The sequence below is a fragment of the Seriola aureovittata genome, chromosome 1, assembly GCF_021018895.1.
Source record: "Seriola aureovittata isolate HTS-2021-v1 ecotype China chromosome 1, ASM2101889v1, whole genome shotgun sequence".
Lineage (NCBI taxonomy): Eukaryota > Metazoa > Chordata > Actinopteri > Carangiformes > Carangidae > Seriola > Seriola aureovittata.
The window spans coordinates 26204575-26225922 of record NC_079364.1 but is presented as its reverse complement, the minus strand read 5'-3'; the positions used below and the strand labels follow the sequence as shown (position 1 = coordinate 26225922).

The window sequence follows — 21348 nt, the reverse complement described above, 5'->3', positions numbered from 1 at the left end:
TGTCAGCAGGTTCATTTAAACTGTTCCCAGTGTAAATAAACATTTTTTCTACAATCAACTCGCACTCATTATTCTGCCTTGCTTCGTTAAATTCACCAGCATTTCTGGAAACAAATCCAGAACCAACAGAATTAGGATTAAAGTTGGCGTGACACTGTCCAGTAAGCGACTGCAGGATGGCACTGTAAGCACCTGTGAGTGGTTGTTCTGAGCCACTTCCTCTTTTCAGGCAAATTGTCGCCCCAGTTTGGCATAAATATCCTCCCCTGTCCTCTGTCAACCATTTGTTTTTTCCATTCACAGTGTGTGCACAACATCAACAAACAGCCACTTTCAATATAACACAATACAATTCATCAGCACCACAAATTTCCCCTATAATCAACACGAGATGCTCACAAGATGAGCTTCATGAAGACAGGTTGTATTACAGGGCTGTTTTATTGAATTGGGTTTAATTTAACTAGGTGTACCTCAAGCTGAAATCTCTCTGAATTGCCTCTTCAAGGATGATGTTTGTGGTTTTGGGTGAAATTTCTGGTCACGGTTTTCCATTTACATCAGCGTGTTTAGCGTTGTCATTCATTGTGAGCATGTTAGCATACTGATGTTAGCATTTAACTCAAGGCATTGCTTTGCCTAAATACAGCCTCAAAGATCTGCAAACCTGACTTCCAACTGGTAGCATGGGAGTGGACTCACTTTGAAAAGAACTAGTTTGACATGACATCAGTATTTCTGAGGTTCAGCAGAGGTCTTAAGTGCGAGGAACTCACCTGCCACCACTCAATAGAACCGAAGTAGCCTCTTGGATAAACAGCATATCCAGTTCCCTTTGAGGTAGCATGTATAGATGTAAGACTGAAAGACTTCCATTGTAAAAACTTGTCTAACCACTTGCGTAGTTGCAGTAATTGTTGTAAAAGTGGTTGTGGCTAACAACAAGGAAATTTGCTGACATGTGGCCCACATTGTGAAGATTCTACATGATATTTTAACAATTGAAATTTTTGCATACTGAATGTCACTTAAACCAGTAATTGCTTTTTTTTTCATTCACAGAAGTCCCCCTCTCTTTGTCTTTGCAAAGCTTGAATTTGTACGATGTGAGGTGGCAGATGAAGGAGGCCTTGGCAGCCCATCTGCTTCCTCACTCCTGTCTGTTTCTATGTTTGAGGAATATTGCAGAAATGGGGGATGGTTGGTTGTAACCCTGTGAGAAAATGTTTGAAACCCCCATCTCTTGCAGCCAATACTGCAAATTGTGTTTGGGGATGTGAATTTGCAATTATCATACATTTCGACTAAAGAGAGATCTTGCATTAATATTATAAAGTCAAGCACATTTCTTTCTTTTATTTTGTGCTGAATTGTTACATTGAAGCCAGTGCTGCAACCATGCTGCTTTCTCCCAGCTTTAATCACTCTTACGCACAGCGTGTGTCATGGATAATGAGTTAAAGCTTGAACTCATTAACCCGTTGTTGTCAAGTAATCTATTTTTCCCTCTGACTGTGATGGGGCAGAAATCTTTCCTGTGGATAAATAAAAACAAAAATGCTCTCATAAATGGATTGACTGACAGGAAAATCCGGAGTGTGCTCTCTCTCTCACAAACACACACACAGACACCCTACCAGATGGCAGAAAGCAGCAGATCTGCAGTATGTACATCACCTATCATCATAATTACACTTTCAAATTTTCTAACATGATGATATTTTTACAAATGGTGTCCCTATTCCCACATCTACGTCCTCTGCCAGTCAACGCTACGGTCATGCTGTGCTGCTGCCAACAAATCAGTCCTGCTGCCACATTTACACCATGTTCATTTTTGCATTTTTACTATAAAAAACCCAGTGTCTGTTCTTTCAACAACAGTACAACATTACAACAGTATCATTTTTGTTTTGTTGTATGTCAGACTAAAGGTGTATTTTACTGGTCCACGTTGCCAATTTTTAAGAATAAATTACATGGATCTCATTTCCATTCCTGCATGTATTCATCTCTGTGACAGATCCTTGACACTGCTGGGTCTAATCTACTAAGAAAAAATATATTGTAATGTGGTAAATAAAATGAGAAGCAAACATTTATTTATAGTGATGGCTTAAAAGGACAGATGATCTTTCTAAATGGTGCGAATACTTTAAGTAGGATGAAATAATGAAGAAATTCACACCATAGACTAAAGCAGGGACACATAAGATACAGATAAAATACGACATATCCAGAACACCATTTATTGCCTCTTTGTCTGTGTTTCTTCTGGGAAGCAAAGCTACATGAATTTATAGATCTATACACAACTGGAATTTACATTGTACTTTTTCAATGTGGCCTGTCACACAAATGGTTGATGATCACCTCCCATAATATGTGGCTATGCTTTGCTTCATGAATAGATTATGACAGGCAGTGTGTGGGATGTCCCTTTGATGAATCTGGACTTGTGTTCTCTGAGCAACTGCTTATTACTGCCAGAGTAAAAAGGCTGAAAATACACTACACAATCTGTTAGATCACATTTGGTGTTCTGTGGTGTTACTGACTGAGATTGAATGTCACCTGGGTTTTATTGTAAATAGAGCAATGAAAGATCACCAAACCTGTAGAAAAAGACAGAGTCCAAAATGTTACTTGTTGACGACATGCCAAAGAATTCATCAAATCTAATGAATTCCACAAAACAAAGCCCACTTTAACTGTGAGAATGGCCTATTTCTTTTAATGTAAGGTCATTAATTCATAGTACACATAGTGTGTAATCCATGATGACCACACTGAAAATTATTGGTCTGCAGTCTAACATCTATGGAGATCTTCAGATTAATCTACATTTAAATGGACCAAGAAGCTTAGTCTGGGTACATTGAAGGGATATAGAGAACAAGAGGCTAATGACAGGTATGAGTCAGCAAAAAAATAAACTGATATCTGATGCAAGTGACTCGCTGCCATGGCTTACTGACACACCTATCTGGAAGAGCACCATCATTAGTGATATTTGTTGCACCTGTGCCTTTTCCTGTAATGACAAGATGTCCACTGTGAAAAGAAAAGTCTGTAATCATAATGTTCTTGTGGTCATTATCACAGCATTCTCTTTCCACAGTGTTATATCAGTTTTATCTGGAACACAAAACAGATGCAGAGAACAAGCCCTCACAGGTGCAGGCACAAGTAATTTTTTTTTAAATGTTTTGTTTTAATTATGTTTAGAATGATGATGGAAAAAGACCATGCAATACTATGCTATTATGTGTAATTTGCACTTGACCTTTTTAAGCCAGAGTAATCTTAAGTGTGATGTAAAATGACAGCAAGACTTAGAAACATGGTCTGCATGGCAGGGGGTCCTGGTGTTCATATGACCTATGCACCCTTGCTGGCCCATGTTCTGCTCTCTCTCTGTATGTTATATGTACCCTGTCAAGTACAGACTGTACAGCAGAGTTCATATGGCCACTTAAAGAGCCAGAAGCCGACCAGTTCTACTATTCTGGGACACCATTCTTATGGTGTTATTAACAATTTCATGGTAATTTCACTTAAGACAAATGTATCACACAATATAAACACAATATAAACTAAAATAATACAGTTTTATATATATATATATATATATAACAGTACATTTTCACGCATGGCTCTTCTACAAGGAAGTACCACACTCAACTATTCAACTATTAAAGGTTGCAAAACAAGAATAGAACCCACTTTAGCTACAGTGACAATTTTAGGACTTGTTTCCTTACGGATTGCTTTTTAGTGACACCGGAAGTGAGCGTAACCCAGCAACGCCGTCGTTACCATGGTAACAGTGCTTGTCTCCTAGGAAGTTTGTAACACCTGAAGGAAGTGAACATGGAACATGGTTTTTCGAGCAACAAATCTAAGCTCCACCAAAACAGTTGCAAATGAGTTCGCGTATCTATTTTGAAATTTCATGAAGTTGGTACTGACACTGAAATAGAGCTTTTTTTTCAACGTCCAAGGTTGGTGTTTACTTTTAACTCTAGCAAACGTTTGCTAAATGGAGCCGGAGCGGACTGTGGGCAAAACGATGCGCTTTCATAAACATAACACCGGGGTCAATGATAATATATTCCTCGCCCCTATGGTAAGTATTTCTCATAATAGACTTTCACCATTGTTTCACGGTATTTATGCTATGTGGGCCTCAGATTCTGCAGAGAAAATGATCAGTTATCGTTAGCTGAAGTTTGTAGCCTAGCGTTGTCTGTGTCTCTTATCTAATGCAACTGATAAAATGTTTCTGCAGGTCAACAGCTGCAAGTTGCACCTTACAAATGTCAAATCAATTGTACCAGAGAGAGCCCAGAGGATGGTGAGTCATGACGTAGAATACATTGAAGACTAAGCCCTTGTGGGTAATTGCTTACGGTTTCCAGAGTGTGCTACATTATCATGTTTTTACCATTTTATAGTCTGAGACTCAAGATATTGTAAAAGAAACAAACATGACTTCTGCCCAGACCATAAATCATTCTAACCCAGGTAAGCTTGATCCAGTCCACACATTTTCACAATCACCCACCCACAAACTGCCCAAGAGGTTTTTGTGTGATTCAGCATTATATTGTATATTAATGAATGGCTGAGGTATGTAAATAATATTATGAAGTGTTTGCACCATTTGTTTCACCATACTATTTCCTTTGTAGAAAACAGGTTGCATGCATTCAGCCAGAGAAGATTTGTCCAGACACCTCCGGTGCCATCATTTGCCAGTGACTCTACAGATTGTCCTGCACACAATCTAGTATCACTAGCGGGTGGTACTCAGAGTGGTTTGGCTATGGATTCACATGCTGCACAAGAAGCAAGAGACAAATCTAAGAGACCAATGCAGAATGCAAGGGCCGCTTACTACCGCAATGTCTTAAACCATCCCAAGGCAGCAGGTAAATATGGCAACATCACTTAACAAATTATATTATATTATGGAATTGGGAAACTGCTTTATTCCTGATATGAAATTTTACAGTGCACAGATTCTTCTGCAATGCAGTGTGGCATTATATGTACCTTGAATTCACTGTGTCAGGTGGTTCTGGAGGATATCGTTACAACGCGGTCCCTGATTTTCCATTCACTCGATTGCCTTGTGACAGTTTTGCATCCAATTTTCAACGATTTGACTTGGACAGGTACCTCTGGCCTGTTATTTATTTTCTAACAGAATAACAGATTTAGCTTTTGTAGCATAGAACATATTGGTTTAGCTGGAAGTTGATAAACTCGACACATGATTGACATGCCATGATTGACATTTGATTGCAGTTCTGTGTATCTTTACTTGCAGTATCTTTTGTATTCTTATGTCATCCTATGTCATGAAGTTTTGTTAGTGTTATGAAGTCAGTCTGTCCATTAACAGTATTTGCACTTGAGATCATAAGACTTTCAAGTAAAATGGTTAATACGTCAGATTGCCACCAGGGAGCAGCAAAGTCCCTTAAAATATCCACACCTTGTTTCTAGCGATCAGTGTTTGCTGACTGGTTTCGCTCTAGTTGCTTTACTGGTGATAGTTCAGAAGTAAGTCAGTCAATATATACAGTGACATATTGTCAGTCAACACAAAATCAGTAACATGCATTACTAAACTTCACAGCTTGAAGGTGAAATATTGTTCTTTTGTCATGAAAATGAAGCAGTAATCCATATGAAGCCTAAATTGTGCTAAATGTTTTTTTTCCAGGCGCTGTCTGGAGGAATGCCCCCAGCTGGCATTTATGGAAGAACTGCAACTTCTCAACCTCCAGCACAATCTAATCACAAGGATCCAGCATTTGTCACAAATGCAGCAGCTTGTTTTCCTGAACTTGTATGACAATCACATCTCTGAAATGACTGGTATTGAAGCTCTAAGCTCTCTTAGGATTCTTATGCTCGGAAAGAACAGGTTAGTTATCCTCACAGGAGTGACAAGCAGGCACATAAAAGAATATGTCACATTTGTCTGAAATGCCTCGGTTACATGTGGTAGGTTGTGCTGTGCAGTTTATATTTGTGGTAGTATCACATAAGCTGCAGAGTAGGTGATAGTCTAGAGACATCAAATGCTTTATTGTTTTTTTCTGTAACATATTTAAAGGAAACCTTTTACATATTTCTTGCATACAAAAAAAATGTACAAGATACATATATATATATATATATATATATATCCTGATGTAGTGTAAATGTTGCTTGTAGGTTATTCAAGATATCCTGTTGTTTTGCATTTGAGTGTTTTATAACCTTTCTGCTGCTACATTGTAATCCTCAGAGAGTGTTTTCCAGCATGTGCCCTTATTTAAGTGTTGGCTTTGTTTCAAAAGGTCTCAAAGAGATTTAAAGTCACAAATAACAGTGAATGACATCAAGATCTTACAGTTAGACTCCAGCATTTGTTCCACTTTCTATAAAACATCGCACTTGTCTTTTCAGACTTTCTTCCAGGGCCATCTGTGTAGTTCCTGAAGAGTAAAGAATACTCTTCATACTCTTCATACTCTTCATACTCTTCATACTCTTCATACGTGGCATTTTTGAAGAGACTGCAGCCTTTCATCCTGAACTGTAATTTGATCTAAATCCATATGGACAGTCCTGAACAATAAGTCACTGTACACTACTGTATGTTCAGTTTCCTCGGGGAATGCAACCTTTCAATACGCTGTCCTTTGCTTGATATCCGTTCAAAACACCCCCACCCCCCAACCCCGCCAGGCAAATGCACCTGGTACAGTCAAGAAAGCTCTAATATGAAATAGATTGTTGACATGATCTGTGACAAATTGTATTTCATGCACATTTTATGTAATAATTTCCATTTTATGTCACTTCCTCCTCATATTCTCAGAATCCAGAAGATTTACTGCCTGGGAAACCTGTCCAAACTGAATATCCTAGATCTGCATGACAATCAGGTACCGTTCCTTTACCATACTTCTATGTGTGTGTTTAGTCTTCTTTGTTTAGTTGCCATTACTGTAACCGATATACATGATATACAGCTGCAAAGTTTTGTAGAAGTGGATTGTCTCTTCCACCTCCTCCACAGTGTTGATTACTAGTGGTTTGCTATGTGAGAGACAGGTCGCTCAATATAAAAGAGTTATACAGACATGACAGCAGGACACCAAGAAGAGAATTTATGTAGTCATGCTCATTCTAAACCCTTTATCTTAGTTCACTGACCTATAAAACGAAGCCTATTCAGTGCAGTCATTATAACCAAATTGTCCCCTTGTTACTGTCAAACATTTGAAATAGTGCAGCACTATTTTGTATATTGAGTGTCCTAAACCCTGTTATGAACAAATAGGTCATGTCTAGGAATCCTTCTCCTTTTGGTGTTGCAATGTGTTATTTAAGCCAGAACTCTGATGGGCATTATGATTCTCCTTTTATCTACCTTAGTTTTTAGGGATGTTTAATTTAGTTCACGGCACTTTTAGAGAACAAAAGACTGAAAACCATCAGAACCCACAAGCTCTTATCTAGGGTCTACTCTCACAGCTGTTTCCTCAGTGACCCTAGCATAATTTATTCAACAGGTACAACTCTTTCTACACTCCGTTGACAGTTTATAGGTACACAGAGCTAAAACTAATGCAGACTGACACAGCAATCCTGCAATAAACTGTACCTTCATGATGGTTATTATGTTCAGTTTTGGTTGAAATTGTTTCAGAGAGGTGTTGATTCAACTTTATTTTAGTTTTGGAGGCTGCAGTTTGTGGTGCTGTTGATTTGTATTGCATTATATAAACAGGTGTTTCAGCACTGGCAATGGTTTTGAGCTGTAGCAGATTACACTATTCTACAATCAGTTTCAGTCTAAATGTATTATTGGGGACTGTTTGCTCAGCCTCCGCAGTAGAGCCTGTCTCACTGATATTAAAAGCCAGAATAATCAAATGATGTAAGTAATGCTGATGTCAGATGGGGATTTTAGCAGCTCTTGGAAAAGGAAGAAAGAATAGAAAGGCTTCCCTTGGTCAAATTAGTGTTTTGCCAGCATGCCGCCCACGCCTGTCCTCAGAGAGCTACTCCAGAGCCCTGGTAAGACTCCCTCCCTCTTTAATGTTGGCTGCTCTTTACATGAGCAGGCGTCGCAATTACTATTCAATGACTGCTACAATGTTAAGTTATTTTTCCTGACAGAAGATACTTCGTTGCCTTCAGCTCTATCCATTGGCTGTGTTTCCTACATTAAATTGTTAATTGAAACAGTTTTGATAATTTGACAATTAAAGGTAATGACTTTAGAATGAAGTAATAAATATAATCGTTTGCACTCTCCTTGCTGGTAATGAGAGCACATTGTATTGATAGGTAGCCATTTGTTGGCAGGTGCCTATTGAGGAGCAGATGATAAAGCTATTATTCCAACCAGGACAGGTTGCTTTTCAGTCACTGACCTCAAAACCTCCTGTTTTATGCACTTAAATAACTGTTCAATTGCCTTTATTCAACGTTTTCCAAACTCACCAGAGACCTGACCACCCAAATGTTATGTGAAACACTGCACAATGATAATACAAGATGATGAAGAGAATGAATTCAGTGAGGGAAATAATAGATGAATGAATTAAAATAATGTTGAAGTCATGGTTATTCTACCCAGTCAGGTTATAATTTAGTCACTATAGGCCAAAGAACACCAGCTGCTTGTCCTCTTTCCTTTTGTGTGCATACTTTAACCACAAGTTGTACATCACTGTCATCCTTTCTTTTTCCCATCCTCTAGCAGGGAGGCTCACATCACTCCCGACCTTTTTTCTCTATCTTTCCACCCATTTACTTCTGTAACAGGATGCTATTCAAAATGAGATATTCTCTTTGGGAGTGTGCATCCATCTCACACTCGGTCTGAGTGATCAAGCAGTGGGGCTACAATGTGATCTGACATTGTTGGAAAACCAATTTTTCTTATTTTTTATTCACATTTTAAAGACTTTTCTACTAATGTTTAACAAATATTGTACACACAACAGCAATCCTCTACACTCAAATCCATATATAATTGCTACTCACATATTTCAAGTGTTTATTAAAATTAAATCTTACACATATCCAACATTTGAACCACCTTACCATATCATATTCTGAATGCCTGACCTACACCATTGGAAAGCACCTAATTCATGATGTGTAACACAACATCCTCAAATATTTTCAAAAAAGGTTATCCAAAATCTGCTTCAGTTTATGTAGAGATACTGTGTCTGTGTGTTGACACAAGTTTGAGATACAGACGCCGGTCCTGTGTAGGTCAATGATGCCCCAGTCTGGGGCTTAGATAATGTTAACTTTGTGAGAGTGCATTAACTTTGTGAGAGTGTGTTAATATTTTCAGGTGTGGTTCATGTCATGGCATGTCCTGATTGTGTGTTGATTGAGGTATTCACCCCAGTGACACCATAACACAACTATTGTAAAGCCTTTGAATGCACCGGGTTTATTGTTATGTGCCACAATGCTACAATCTGCAAATGTGCACACAATGTCAATACACTTTTGACAGAAACTTCTTTAGTTAGAGTTGGTATCCATACAGTTTTTTTAAAATAATACATTGACAACAATCTATGTGTTGAGTTAAAATACAACACGCAACTGAATTTGCTGGAGTTGGAGACTCTCGTCAAATTGTGCATTAGAAAAATATTGATTGCACCTGTCCTAGCTGACAGTGAAAAACATCACAATGAAAATAAGTTATGAATGCTAACATAAGTACTGTTAAAAGTTAAAAACTTATAGTTGTGAACGTCTGTATATGCCTATTGTGATTTATTCAGGACATTAATGTCTAAGGGGATGCAGGACAGTTTAAAGGTGTTCCTCTTGACAGGTAGGTATAGTGATGGCCTGATGGCAGTAGCTGGAAGAACTGATGGAGGGGATGAAAGGGATCCTATGTAACAGATGTTTGTTTTTTCATGCATTAAACCAGAGCCACACATAGCTTGAATTACTGCTGTAGACTTCTCACCACTGCAGACAGTGACAGCATTAGAAAGGTAATGGCGGTGCTCCACTGATTTTAAATGTGAAATTCAATTTACCAGTCACACACAGTACTGCAGATGTATAAACACTTAACCAGCTCATTTGAGAAATCTTGCAATTGACTTACCAGCTACAAATTTTAATTAACAGAAAGCCTGTGTTACAAACTACTCCTACTTCTACTACAACTTTGAAAGATTTTGTGTTTACCGGTAAAGGAGGAGACATAAATATTTTTACTGATGATACACAATCATATGTGTCCGTGTACCTGTACCCTAAAAGCCATGTTGCTGCTTATCTGTATCTTTGTGTCTAATTTCAAGATGTCATTATTTTATTCTTAGCAAAATTCTATTCTTTTTGACCTATTTAACATTTGAGCTGCAGAGGTAAAGAGTACTGTATTTTGAAAGAATCCTTGAAACCCTGATGTCCTTTTGAACTTACCTGCACATGTACAGTGTACATTGTAGAGGGCAAACACATCATTCTCATGGTAACAGCCACTGGGAATTCTTCTGAAGTATGTCAAGTGTCAGTATGACAGAGGCCCCTCAGTAATCTCTCCCAGAGAGACAGGGGGAGAAAGCAGGGTAAGATTTCTCATCTGACCGACCCTTAGCTACTTGTTTGTCATTGTGATTTGAGAAGTCAAACAGGTGTCAGGCCTTGATGTAATATACTGAATAGTCAGTCATTCTACATGTTCACTTGTCATAAAGATAGTTGCTGTGAAATGGTTCACTTGACGTATGTGAGATGAATGTAAGTGTCCTTTCTGTTTTAGTGTCAATAACCTGACGGATTAGCCTCAGGCATTGCAAAGAAAATGGAGAACACTGCTTTTGGGATTTCATTCACCCCACAACTTTAAGCTGTGTGCAGACCAAAGAATTCTGAATAGATTTTATCCAATGACATTTAAATACATGACTTGAATGTGAGATTGAGCACTGACTGTAGACAATTCAAGTGTGTTATGCTCTGCTAGTCCTGCCTCTCTCTGCGTCACTCTGTATGTACAATATGATTATCTAGATTGCTGTTTGACATAACTCTATGTTAAGCTCTGTCTCTGTCTCACTGTGCTTTCATGCAGATCTGCAGGATAGAAAACGTGTCTCACCTGAGTGAGTTGCGGGTGTTGAACCTGGCAGGAAACAACATCTCCAGAGTAGAAAATCTGCAGAGGCTGTACTGTTTGACTGACCTCAACCTGAGGCACAACTGCATATCTTTTGTGGTAAGGGGCCTCTTTCCCAATTACTGACAGCTACTACACAGTCACACAAAGAAAAAGGCACCAACTGTTCAGTGAACACTGTCTCATTTTCTGCCCTTTCCCTCTGTGGGGCTTCTATTTTCTCCCACTTGGATGTGCAAGCAGGAGTTAGAAATATTATGAACACGTGTTACAAGACACCCCAGTAAGTAGTAGAAGCAAGAAAGATATCTGCAGGATACAGGGGATACAGACTTGAAAACTTTTGTTTTGGCTGCTACCACTGCAGGATTTAAGTATATTTTTGCACAGGTCTGATGATGTGCACTGAGGCAGCTGTATCTGATCTGTACATCTTATACTGCATATATGCATCCTACACATGTATTGAGTCAGTGTTGTAATAATTCAAACCTGGTCTCAGATTGTAAACAGTACAGTTGCCCTGTGGATTTTAAGAGCTGGGTCGGAGTTCATCTCAGGTGTATAATATCTCATTTACCTGTGAAGGTCTTGCAGCTGCCAATGATAAATTTTCTGTATTTATTTGCATTTTGATGAACAAACGACCACACACACACCGTTCCTCACAGGATAAAGGTGCTGGTGGTGTGCTTCATCTTTCATCTTCATGCCATTCTTTTGGACCAGGTCCTTTGGATGGTTACTGTTTCCTCCATTACAGGATCACATGCAGCAGTTTTTACTGTCACAAAATAATAAACACAGGAATTACATCAATAGAATCTTTGTAAGAAAGTCTATGGTGAAATGTATCTCATTGGCGTTACCTAGGGAGACGTAGCTTATTACCCACAACCACCCACCGACTTTCTGGCGCAGATAAAAAGAAACTGGATATTCTAAACACGGAAATTCACTCCCCTTGGTTTCTATAGTTTAAATCTGATAAACAGAACAGTGCATGCCAAAACAGGCCCCTTCATTTGTATGCAAATCCCCTAAGCCCTTTCCTGCTTTTTGGGGCAGAAAATACAAACTGAATCCAACATTGTGTTGCATGAAACCTCTTCCCATCACTCACCCTGTCCTCTGCCTGCAAGTTCTGATCAAGAACCACTTCCAGTCCTAGTTATTGGATGTAATGTTTTGTTTGTTACACGAGAGGAAAAATCCTTCCCCTCAGCAGATTCTCCAGTCTCTGTCATTAGTGGTATTTGCTGCCAAGTGCTTACATCAAGCACAAAGTAAATAACCAGGTTTTGTCCAGGTTTCCCCTTTTATGAAAGGAGAGGCAGATGAAAAGTGGACTGAGAAAGAAATGCTGTCATTGACTTTGAAAACAAGTTTTAGACTTGGTTATATGTTGGGCCCAGTTATCCAATACATAAAAGCATGTTTATATATGGATATTGTATGTTCAAAAGGACATTTTAAACAGGTGTACATGTACAGTTTTTTGACACATCTGAACACTTATTGCATTTGCATACTGTAATACACGTAATACTTGTACAAATAATTACACTAATAATTACATGATGTTTACTTAGGGTCATTATGTAATGCATCTAAATACTTTTTGTAAACCTATTTCATTTAACCTGTTTCATCACACTGTTTTGTTCCAGCAGCTGTTTTTCATGCTCATTTATTTTATAGTTGTAAGTGATTTCTACTTAAATCCATTATATTTTCATATACATGACAGCTTTGTTACACTCCAATGCTTGCAACACAATCACTCAGTGATGATTAATCTGATAAGCATTTCTGAAGATGTTTATTGTTTACCCTTGCTCTCAGGTGGGTCTTCCTGTTGAGAAATCCGTGACAGGCAGTCATTTTTGGCACTAGGAACAGTTGCAGCAGTGAGGTAGTCTGCATGAGCAGTGATAAAACAGATAAAGTAAAAAGGCATCACCCAGATGGTGACCGACTCTATGGATTAGCAGTTAGCACAGTTTTTTTTCCATTGGGTTTGACTTCTTGTGGGTCAGTATTGAGTCAAGCAACATCAGAATAGAAAGTGTAGTTCTGCTGTCAATTAATTAGTTCAGTACAGTATATCTGTGTGTGAGGTCTGTTCTACTTTTTACATGCTCTTGCGTCTGAGAGGATCTATGTGGATGAATGAACATGGTGTCCCAAAGTTCTTTGGGAAATAATTGAGTTATGTCTGAAGTAGAGTAACAGCAATAGTGAGTAATTCCAAGTTTCCAAAATATGACCTTTAAGGCCAGAAACATTGTTGTTACAAAGAGAAACTCAAACTTCTACAACTAAAAATCCAAGAAAAGAAAATCACATTTCTGACAAAACATTTTGGTTGACAGCTGATCCCTGTGAAGTGTAGAACAAGACCAACACTACAGTGTGCACACAACAGCATCTGCAATTCTAGCACATAATACTGGAGGCCAGATGTGTGCCAGCTTAACTCACATCTCAAGTCTGTGCTATTCACAGAGCGGCCACAAACCCAACAGCTTACAATCTTTGAAACTTTCTCAGCATCCACATGTATCTGTGTGTTTATTTGAGCAGCTTTCATGCCATTTTGTGGTGTGTGTTGTTGCATGCAACACAGACAATGGTGATGAGAGGTAGTCCTGTGTCTGTGGAGTATTGTCCCTGTCAAAGCTCAGAAGGAGTGTGAAAAATTAAAACACGCAAGCTGTCAGTGAGAAGAGGGTGGAGCTGGGATAAAGAGGTGAAGGCACGGGCACACAGACACATAAATACACCCCAGCAGGGAAACAAGCACACACTCAGACACACAGCAACAAAGCTGTACCCAATCGCACATCAGATCCTGTTCGCTGATTGGATCTGATCAATCAGGTTCTTTGAAAAAGACACGACATTGGTGGCCGATTGTTATGCAGCACATCAGCTCAGTGATGACATCATCCTGTCTGAGATGGGCTGCTATATTTAGTCTCAGACAGCGTGCTGCTTCACCAGCATCCATACAGTGGCTGGCAGAGACAGAAACTCTGGGAGTGTGGTGGAGGGTCAGTATTAGCTAGCACTGGATGGCGTGACTTGCAGTTTTTTTTAAAGAAGGAAAGAACACAGCCCTGTATTGCAGATACACACAAAACATCAACAATCTAAAGCTGAGACACGTTTCCTTTGTTAGTGGTTATATGACTGACTGTTCAGCCTCAACATTTGGCTATAATGTGTTAAATACAGAGCTTTAAATAGGCTATGTAGCTTTTGTTAGCTTTGGACAATGCCATGCTAGCTGTTCCCACTCTTTGTAAGGTAAGGTAACTGGATACCAGCAGTAGCTTCACATTTACTGTGCAGACATGAAAGTGGCATCAGTTTTGTCATCTAATTCTCACACACAAGGTTAATACATGTTTTTCTCAAAGCATCACACAAGTCCTGTAATGTTGAGGCTGAATATTCACTGAAATGTGACACATAACTCATTGTATTCTAACTTGTTGTTAGACATTAGATTAAACTAATATATACATTTTTCACAGGTAATATTATTTCATTACATTAATTCCACTGATCAAGTGTCAAACGATGTAACACAGCAGCCACACACAAAACACAACAGACAAAGGCTCTCTCCGGCAATGCTCATGATGTCTCATGTTCTATAGTCAGCATGTTGGCTGTTGGAATCGATAAAACAAGGATGGGTAACTGCACTGTATTTATATGGTTGTGTGGACAGGGGTTGTGGAATTTTTTTTAAATATTAAAACTGTGTAGCACAGTGTGGCACTGTTCTCTGCAGATAAGCTAGCATAGCCTAAATGCTAAGCTAATATCTCATTTGAATGAAGAGAGGCAACAGTGCTGAGCGAGGCTGTGGGGCGGTGGCTGCAATATGGGCGGCCGCTGACGCAGCTCATTCAGACTGCTGCTGGGCGTGTCCACTTTAGTTCCAGCATGTGCAACACTGACCATACTCTCAGACACACAGACCGTGACACTAATGAATTTCATTTCCCCCACACTGCCATCTGATCAGCTGAAGTCATTGGGGTTGTGACATTGCCTACATCCACGTGTGCCCTCTTCAGCTTGCCAGCTGGCCAACTGGCCAGCTGCTGCTCTTCACCCCACCCCCTCACTAAATTCTGCATTGATTTCGATATCTGTGCCTGCCTACAAAGAAACAACCCCATCCCAGTCAGTTTTCATTTCATCCAAGCTATTGTTCTTGCATTACAAGGTACAGTAGCTAGCTGCTCAGTGTGTGTGAGTCTAGATGTATGTGTTCCAGTGAGCATTTTGAGTCAGCCTCCTGCAGCAGGGGATCTCTGCATTAGCGCAGCATACACTCTGCTCTCCCTCCCCTCCCCCTTTCCTCCTCATGCCTTCTCTCTCACACTCTCTCTCTCCTGCCCCTCCTCTCCATGTGCAGACAAGGCAGCGTGCTGTATGTGTGTGTGTGCATGCGCAGGGTGGATGGGGATGCTGTATGTTGGAGCTGAGAGCTGCAAGGTGACTGAGGGAATGGAGAGGGATACAGAGCTCTGACGACAGTGACGATGCAGTGCCCTCTTCCCGACCACCTTCTCCTCTTCACATCCCTCCATCTCTCTCTCTTCCCTCTCCCTCTTTCTCTTTCTAGACTGAGGTGGACCGCCTGCCCTGCTTGCAGCGCCTCTTTCTCAGCTGCAACAACATCACCAGGTAAGAGCTCGCACTGCTTAACTCCCTCCTGCCCACAGGGAGGCAGGGACAGGGATAGTGGCTGGACAGTGCCACGTCCCCTCCCTTGGCCCCTGGCAGGGCCTGGCCAACGAGCTGCAGGCGGAACACCCATAAACATGCACAGCCACACACAGATTTGTTGTAGTGAGCAGTTTCTGTAACCTAGAAAACATAAACCTGGATGTGTTCTTTATTGTCGGTAATTAGCATGCTGTTACCTAAGAAATGGGTGTGACAATTCTTTAAAGTTATGCAGATAACAGAGAAGCCGGCTGAGAGAAGGTAGTTCACTTCCCCAAAAACTAATGACAGGGTGATGATGGTTTAGTGAATTCAGGAGCAGCATTGCTAGGTAAGGGTGTGTAGGATGAATTAGAGGTGTGTTTTGTTGCTTAGTGCAAACATCAACCTGCTTTACACACTTTTTCCAGTATGTGTACTCCTTTTTTTCTCTATGCTTCTCTCCCTCTGAGCCTGGCCATCAAGATATCATAGAGTTAACTTGTTAAAGCAGCATAGCCTTAGAAAGCTTTAAAATTGCTTGGTGTTTGCCTGGAGGTGAGGCCTGTATGCAGGATTCAGGGTGGGACAGTGTTCATTAGCCTCTCTGACGATAGTCACCTTGTGCTGTGATAGATCTGACCTGACGTTTCAAACCAGCCCTGCTGTTCTAGTGTCTGTATGATTTGGTATCTGACACGCTGTTATAGAGAGAATCATGACAAAGAAATAGGCAACAAATAATCAGTTTGTATTCTTTCATTCCTTTATTATTCTACTTTTAGTAAAGGTATTTTAATAAAAGATGCTCTCTTGAATTTATGGTTATAATGGTTGTATAGAAAGCAGGGTCGTGTACCTTTTTGAAACTGTTCAATGCTGATAGGAGAAACAGTTGTGCTCTGTTGCTAGGTAGAGGGACAGACCAGACTACTTGGTGCAGTCAGTTTGCTCATTAGAAGATGTTGGAGTAAAAAATCATGAATTTTTGCAAATATTAATTTCACTTACCATATTATTAAGTTAAGTTGAACACCTTGTGAAATACAAGCAAAGCAGAACTAATGATAAGAAGTCAGTAAAGAAACGTGCAGGGACTGAAGTGCTACTATAGATGAAGTTGGAAGCTACCCAGTTTTCAGCCACACCCCACTCTGCACACACAGCACACATACTGTATATTTTTGATCTTCACTATTCATACCTCCAGGGATCCAGGGACAGGTACACAGAGATGTTTCATTACTGCCACTATTATTGATCAGTTTTGTTGTAGTAATGATACCCAAGAGGGAATGTGACTATGATTATGAATGCAACATTTATGCAAAATGTATGAGATGTAGTTAAACACCACTGGGATCTCAAGTAATCACTGTGAAAACCCCCCTCATTTTTTTTGTATATAATGTAATATAAGGCCACAGACCTCCAGTATTTCCACACTACATTCCAGGGCAGAAGAGTGGCTGTAACTACTGTCATTCAAAGATAAGAAGAAAAAATAGTTTGACTTGTTCAGAATTTTCAAATTAGTGCCATTTCCAGATGACTGCAGTTGATATTAGAATTGTGAAATTTTGCTTTGCATTTGTTAAAGCTTCAATAGTGCTCCCTAATGGCTGCACTGGCTTTAATAGTTCATCAAGGTTACCATTATCCAGCCCTCTTGTGCATCCAAATAGACCTCTGGCTAGGATCAGGCACAGTGCAGTGCAGTAGGTCCATATGTAGTTCCAGGCAAATGATTCATCAAGGTTATTATCACAAATTAGCAATGATAGAATCTCCACTGCACATAACATGACTGTGCCTTTTCATGTCTCCTTTGGCCAAAGGGTGATATCAACAGTATAGCGTTTTTTTTCTCTCTTCATTGCGCCCTGAGTAATGTCAGGCTGCCAGTGTGCCAGTGAAATTACCAGTTTTTCATGTCTTGTTTTAGCTCGGCTTCATTCTGTCAATATATTGAAAGCCTAGATTAAAGGTTCAAGAAGATAAACATAAATGGGGGGATTAGTCTTTTTTGACTTACCCTGTGGATGACTCAAGCTTCCCAATACTTATTTAGGTCAACATGCCTCTGAATCATTGTAAAGTGTTCAGTGTTTGTAGTGTTGTTCAAAATGTTTTTTCTTCGTTTCGTTTCTAGTTTTGATCAGCTAGCCTGCCTTGGAGAGTCGCGCTCCCTTTCTGAGCTCACCCTGGATGGGAATCCTGTAGCCCTGGAGACATGGTACAAGCAGGCCGTCCTGCGCTGTGTGCTTCATCTGAGACAGCTGGACATGAAGCGCATCACAGTAAGAGTGAACTCATTAACTATGTCTGTGTGTGTTTACAAGAGGAAAACTGGCCACTGGCCAAATGGCACTAATTATGGCTGTTATATATATTTTTTATTTATAGTCCTTTCATATATTTTTCCTGTGTTTTCGCATTTTTAGTACAGCAACTCACATGATGACAATGGGAGGCATCATGTGATTATCATTATCAAACATATAACAGGTTGATCCAGAAATATTGATGGAAGCAAAGAATCAAAGGAAATTTGATCACACATAAGAATGCTGACAGTTTGGTGGTCCTGTATATTGTTTAACTAACATGATATGCTAAATTTTGATTAGACGTTCACGTTAAATTAATGGTCCAAACCTATAAAGCCACCGTCTGAGTATATGTTCCTCAAGGGCCTGTACATGTTGAATCTTGAGGGTGACTGTGTTGACACAAACATTATTACGATTTCACAGATCAAGACAAACTTCAGATGAACCCACAGGCAGTTTCCCATTCACTGTCAGTGGGGCATCTCCAAGCTCCTGTACATCTTGATGATGCTATACTCTTTAGTCTTTGTTCTTTGATATTGGTGCAGCATTCATCATGTTCTTAGTTGCGTATTAGAGGCTAAAATGCATCAGTGACTAAATTGTGACTATGAGCTAAACATTTACACATAATGTATGTCCAATCTAACAAAACAATGATTGTTCTCAAGCATAAACATGAAGTCATTGTATTTACACACTGTACCAGCAAAGCGCTACAGTAAAATATCAGCATGCTTTCAGAGGCTGTCAAGCAGAGAACACCCAGGTCTGAGCTTGTACTTTAAAGGAATCTGAAAGTACCACACACCTTGCCCTCAGAACATACTGCTGATGATATGGTGAAAAAAAACTCCAATTTCAACAATTTTCATGTTTTTACTTGAATTTTAAGGTACACGTGGTCCTCAACAGGTTTAGCAAGTTTCATGATCCGATGATCCATTAAATCCCCCTCAACAAACTACTTCTATAGCTGTCAATCCTGAAAACAGGGCTGTTGTTTTATTTCCAGAAAGTTTTCTTTTGGGATATGCAAAGTTTTGATTTGACAACACAAATGTCAGCCCAGCACTGGAGTTTCAAACTGTGTCATGATATTGCTGCGGGGGAAACTTCATAGTAGCCACTGAAGATCCCGATTTTCCCCTCCAACTGATTTGGAAAACCTTGCCCCCAGTGCACTATACTGTCAGTAGAAGTGACATCAGATTATCTGAGATAAAATCTATGTTTGACTGCTGAGAGTTTGGCTATTATTTATGAATTGTGGTGAGTTAATACTGCAAATTAGGAGATACAGTAGTACTGTTCTGCTTTGGGGTAAATTGCTGTGGGGATATACTCTGTGTGACAGATGTGTTTGGATTATTTCAAAAACTAAATAAGGGAAGTTAAAACAACACACATTCAAGCTGTCGCTGACTCAAGATATTATCAGTTGGCTTAGAATATTTATTTTGATTGATAAAACATAATACCACTCTGATTGTATTATTTATATGAAAATAAATTTAAAATAGCAAATAGAGCTTCTTTATTAAAGACAACTATCACATTTACAGGGAAATCTAATATTATAGATAAATAGATTTTACAGGAAATAAATTAAATATGTTGTAACATGTTTTAATTTTATTATACAATTGGATATATTGTATTTGACTGAAACATTAACAGCCAAATAATCAATCTAATAGACTGCTACCCAAACAAAGACGTTATTATTGCTGAAAAACAGCACTCACTCATATTGATAAATTTCACAGAATATCATATACAGTGGTCATTTTTCCCATTACAAACTGTCCTCCTCAGTGACATACAGCTCTAGCCTCCAAATCTTTCTCCACTAGCCAACATCAGTGCTTTTACTTCAGCGAGGCTAGAATTTTGCCTCTATTGACCAGACTGAAGCATCGTCTCTGCTAGCTTGTCACATACAGCGGAATATCCCCCAGCTCTCAGCTGGCACACTCAGATTGTGTTGGCAGCATTGCATTCTGGGAGTTTTGGCTTTCCCCAACAGCTGGGCTCAGTTGATCTCAGACTGAAAATCAGACAGATAATCCTGTGATGCATCCGGCTGGTGTGAGAATATCTCCTAGCCTCCACAGTGGTCCAGTTCTGGTGTAGAGAATGGTCTTTCTGACGGTGTCTTTTGTGGTTCCCCTCTCTCCTGAATAATTCAGAGCTCATGAATGGAGCGGCACTCTGATTGCTCTAGCTATCTTTTTCAGGACGAGGATCGGCGCATGGCTGGTGTACAAGCTCGAAAAGAGGAGGAGAAGAAGAGGGAGAGTCACAAGCAGACCATTCATAAGGTACCACTCTGATCGGATCTGTTCTTGTTGTCTTTGTCTGCCTGGATTTAGAGATCAAATGTACAACAAATACAAAATGGTAGCTCAGACAATAAATTAACAAGTGTCCTCTGAAGTTCCCTTTTTCACAAACTGCTTGTTGTTTGATTAGTTATTCTGGGTAGGAAGTAGACAATTAGTTGCAAATGTTCAAAGTACTAGACAGAGCTTTGATAACATCAAAGCTTTTAACATTTTAAAGGTACCACATATTACACATTAGAGATGAGATCTGATTAACAGTGTTTTACCCATCCGCTGAATGCAATATTCAGCATATTAAAGAATTAGGCCATTATGATTATGGTAGCCAGGCTCACGTAAGGTAAAGTGTATATTTGGACAATAACCAACCTCTTTGGCCTCTTAATGGTACTTTTAACAATAATCTGCATCTATTTTTTTCAGCTTACCCATCAAAACATATTTGATGAGAAAGCTCTGAAACATTTAGGTCATGTTTAGGATTTGTTTTCCCCATTTTTTTCTTTTTTTACTTCTTCTTATGTGTTTTCTAATTTATGTGTCATGGGATTGTTAGGGCTGTGTTTTATTGGGCCATTAAATACATGTTCTGAAAGACATGAACTTTCAACTTTTCAAATCTATCTACATCAGTTCTACATAACACAAAGCCCTTTGGCAACATTGAGGAGGGAAAGTGTGGGGAGGAATATACTGTCCACAGAGGAACTATATCTGTAAATGGGTCTGTAAATTATGCTTTATTTCTTTA

At 39.4% G+C, this 21348-nt stretch overlaps 1 protein-coding gene across 3 annotated transcripts in view; it reads left to right on the top strand.

Annotated features, from left to right (window-relative positions):
- Positions 1-3853: 3853 nt before the first annotated feature.
- Positions 3854-21348, top strand: part of LOC130173468 (leucine-rich repeat-containing protein 49) — a 37453-nt gene continuing 19958 nt past the window's right edge. For 2 of the 3 annotated variants that reach the window (XM_056382775.1, XM_056382766.1), the window contains exons 1-11: positions 3854-4129; positions 4292-4357; positions 4458-4527; positions 4695-4934; positions 5078-5180; positions 5735-5938; positions 6881-6947; positions 11141-11284; positions 15834-15895; positions 18069-18216; positions 20490-20573. In XM_056382775.1, coding sequence (XP_056238750.1) covers positions 4043-4129; positions 4292-4357; positions 4458-4527; positions 4695-4934; positions 5078-5180; positions 5735-5938; positions 6881-6947; positions 11141-11284; positions 15834-15895; positions 18069-18216; positions 20490-20573 — 1275 coding nt within the window. In that variant the 5' untranslated portion in view covers positions 3854-4042. Of the gene's footprint in view, positions 4130-4291; positions 4358-4457; positions 4528-4694; positions 4935-5077; positions 5181-5734; positions 5939-6880; positions 6948-11140; positions 11285-15833; positions 15896-18068; positions 18217-20489; positions 20574-21348 lie in introns of those variants that run through there. The other variant, XM_056382786.1, reaches the window with a different exon arrangement.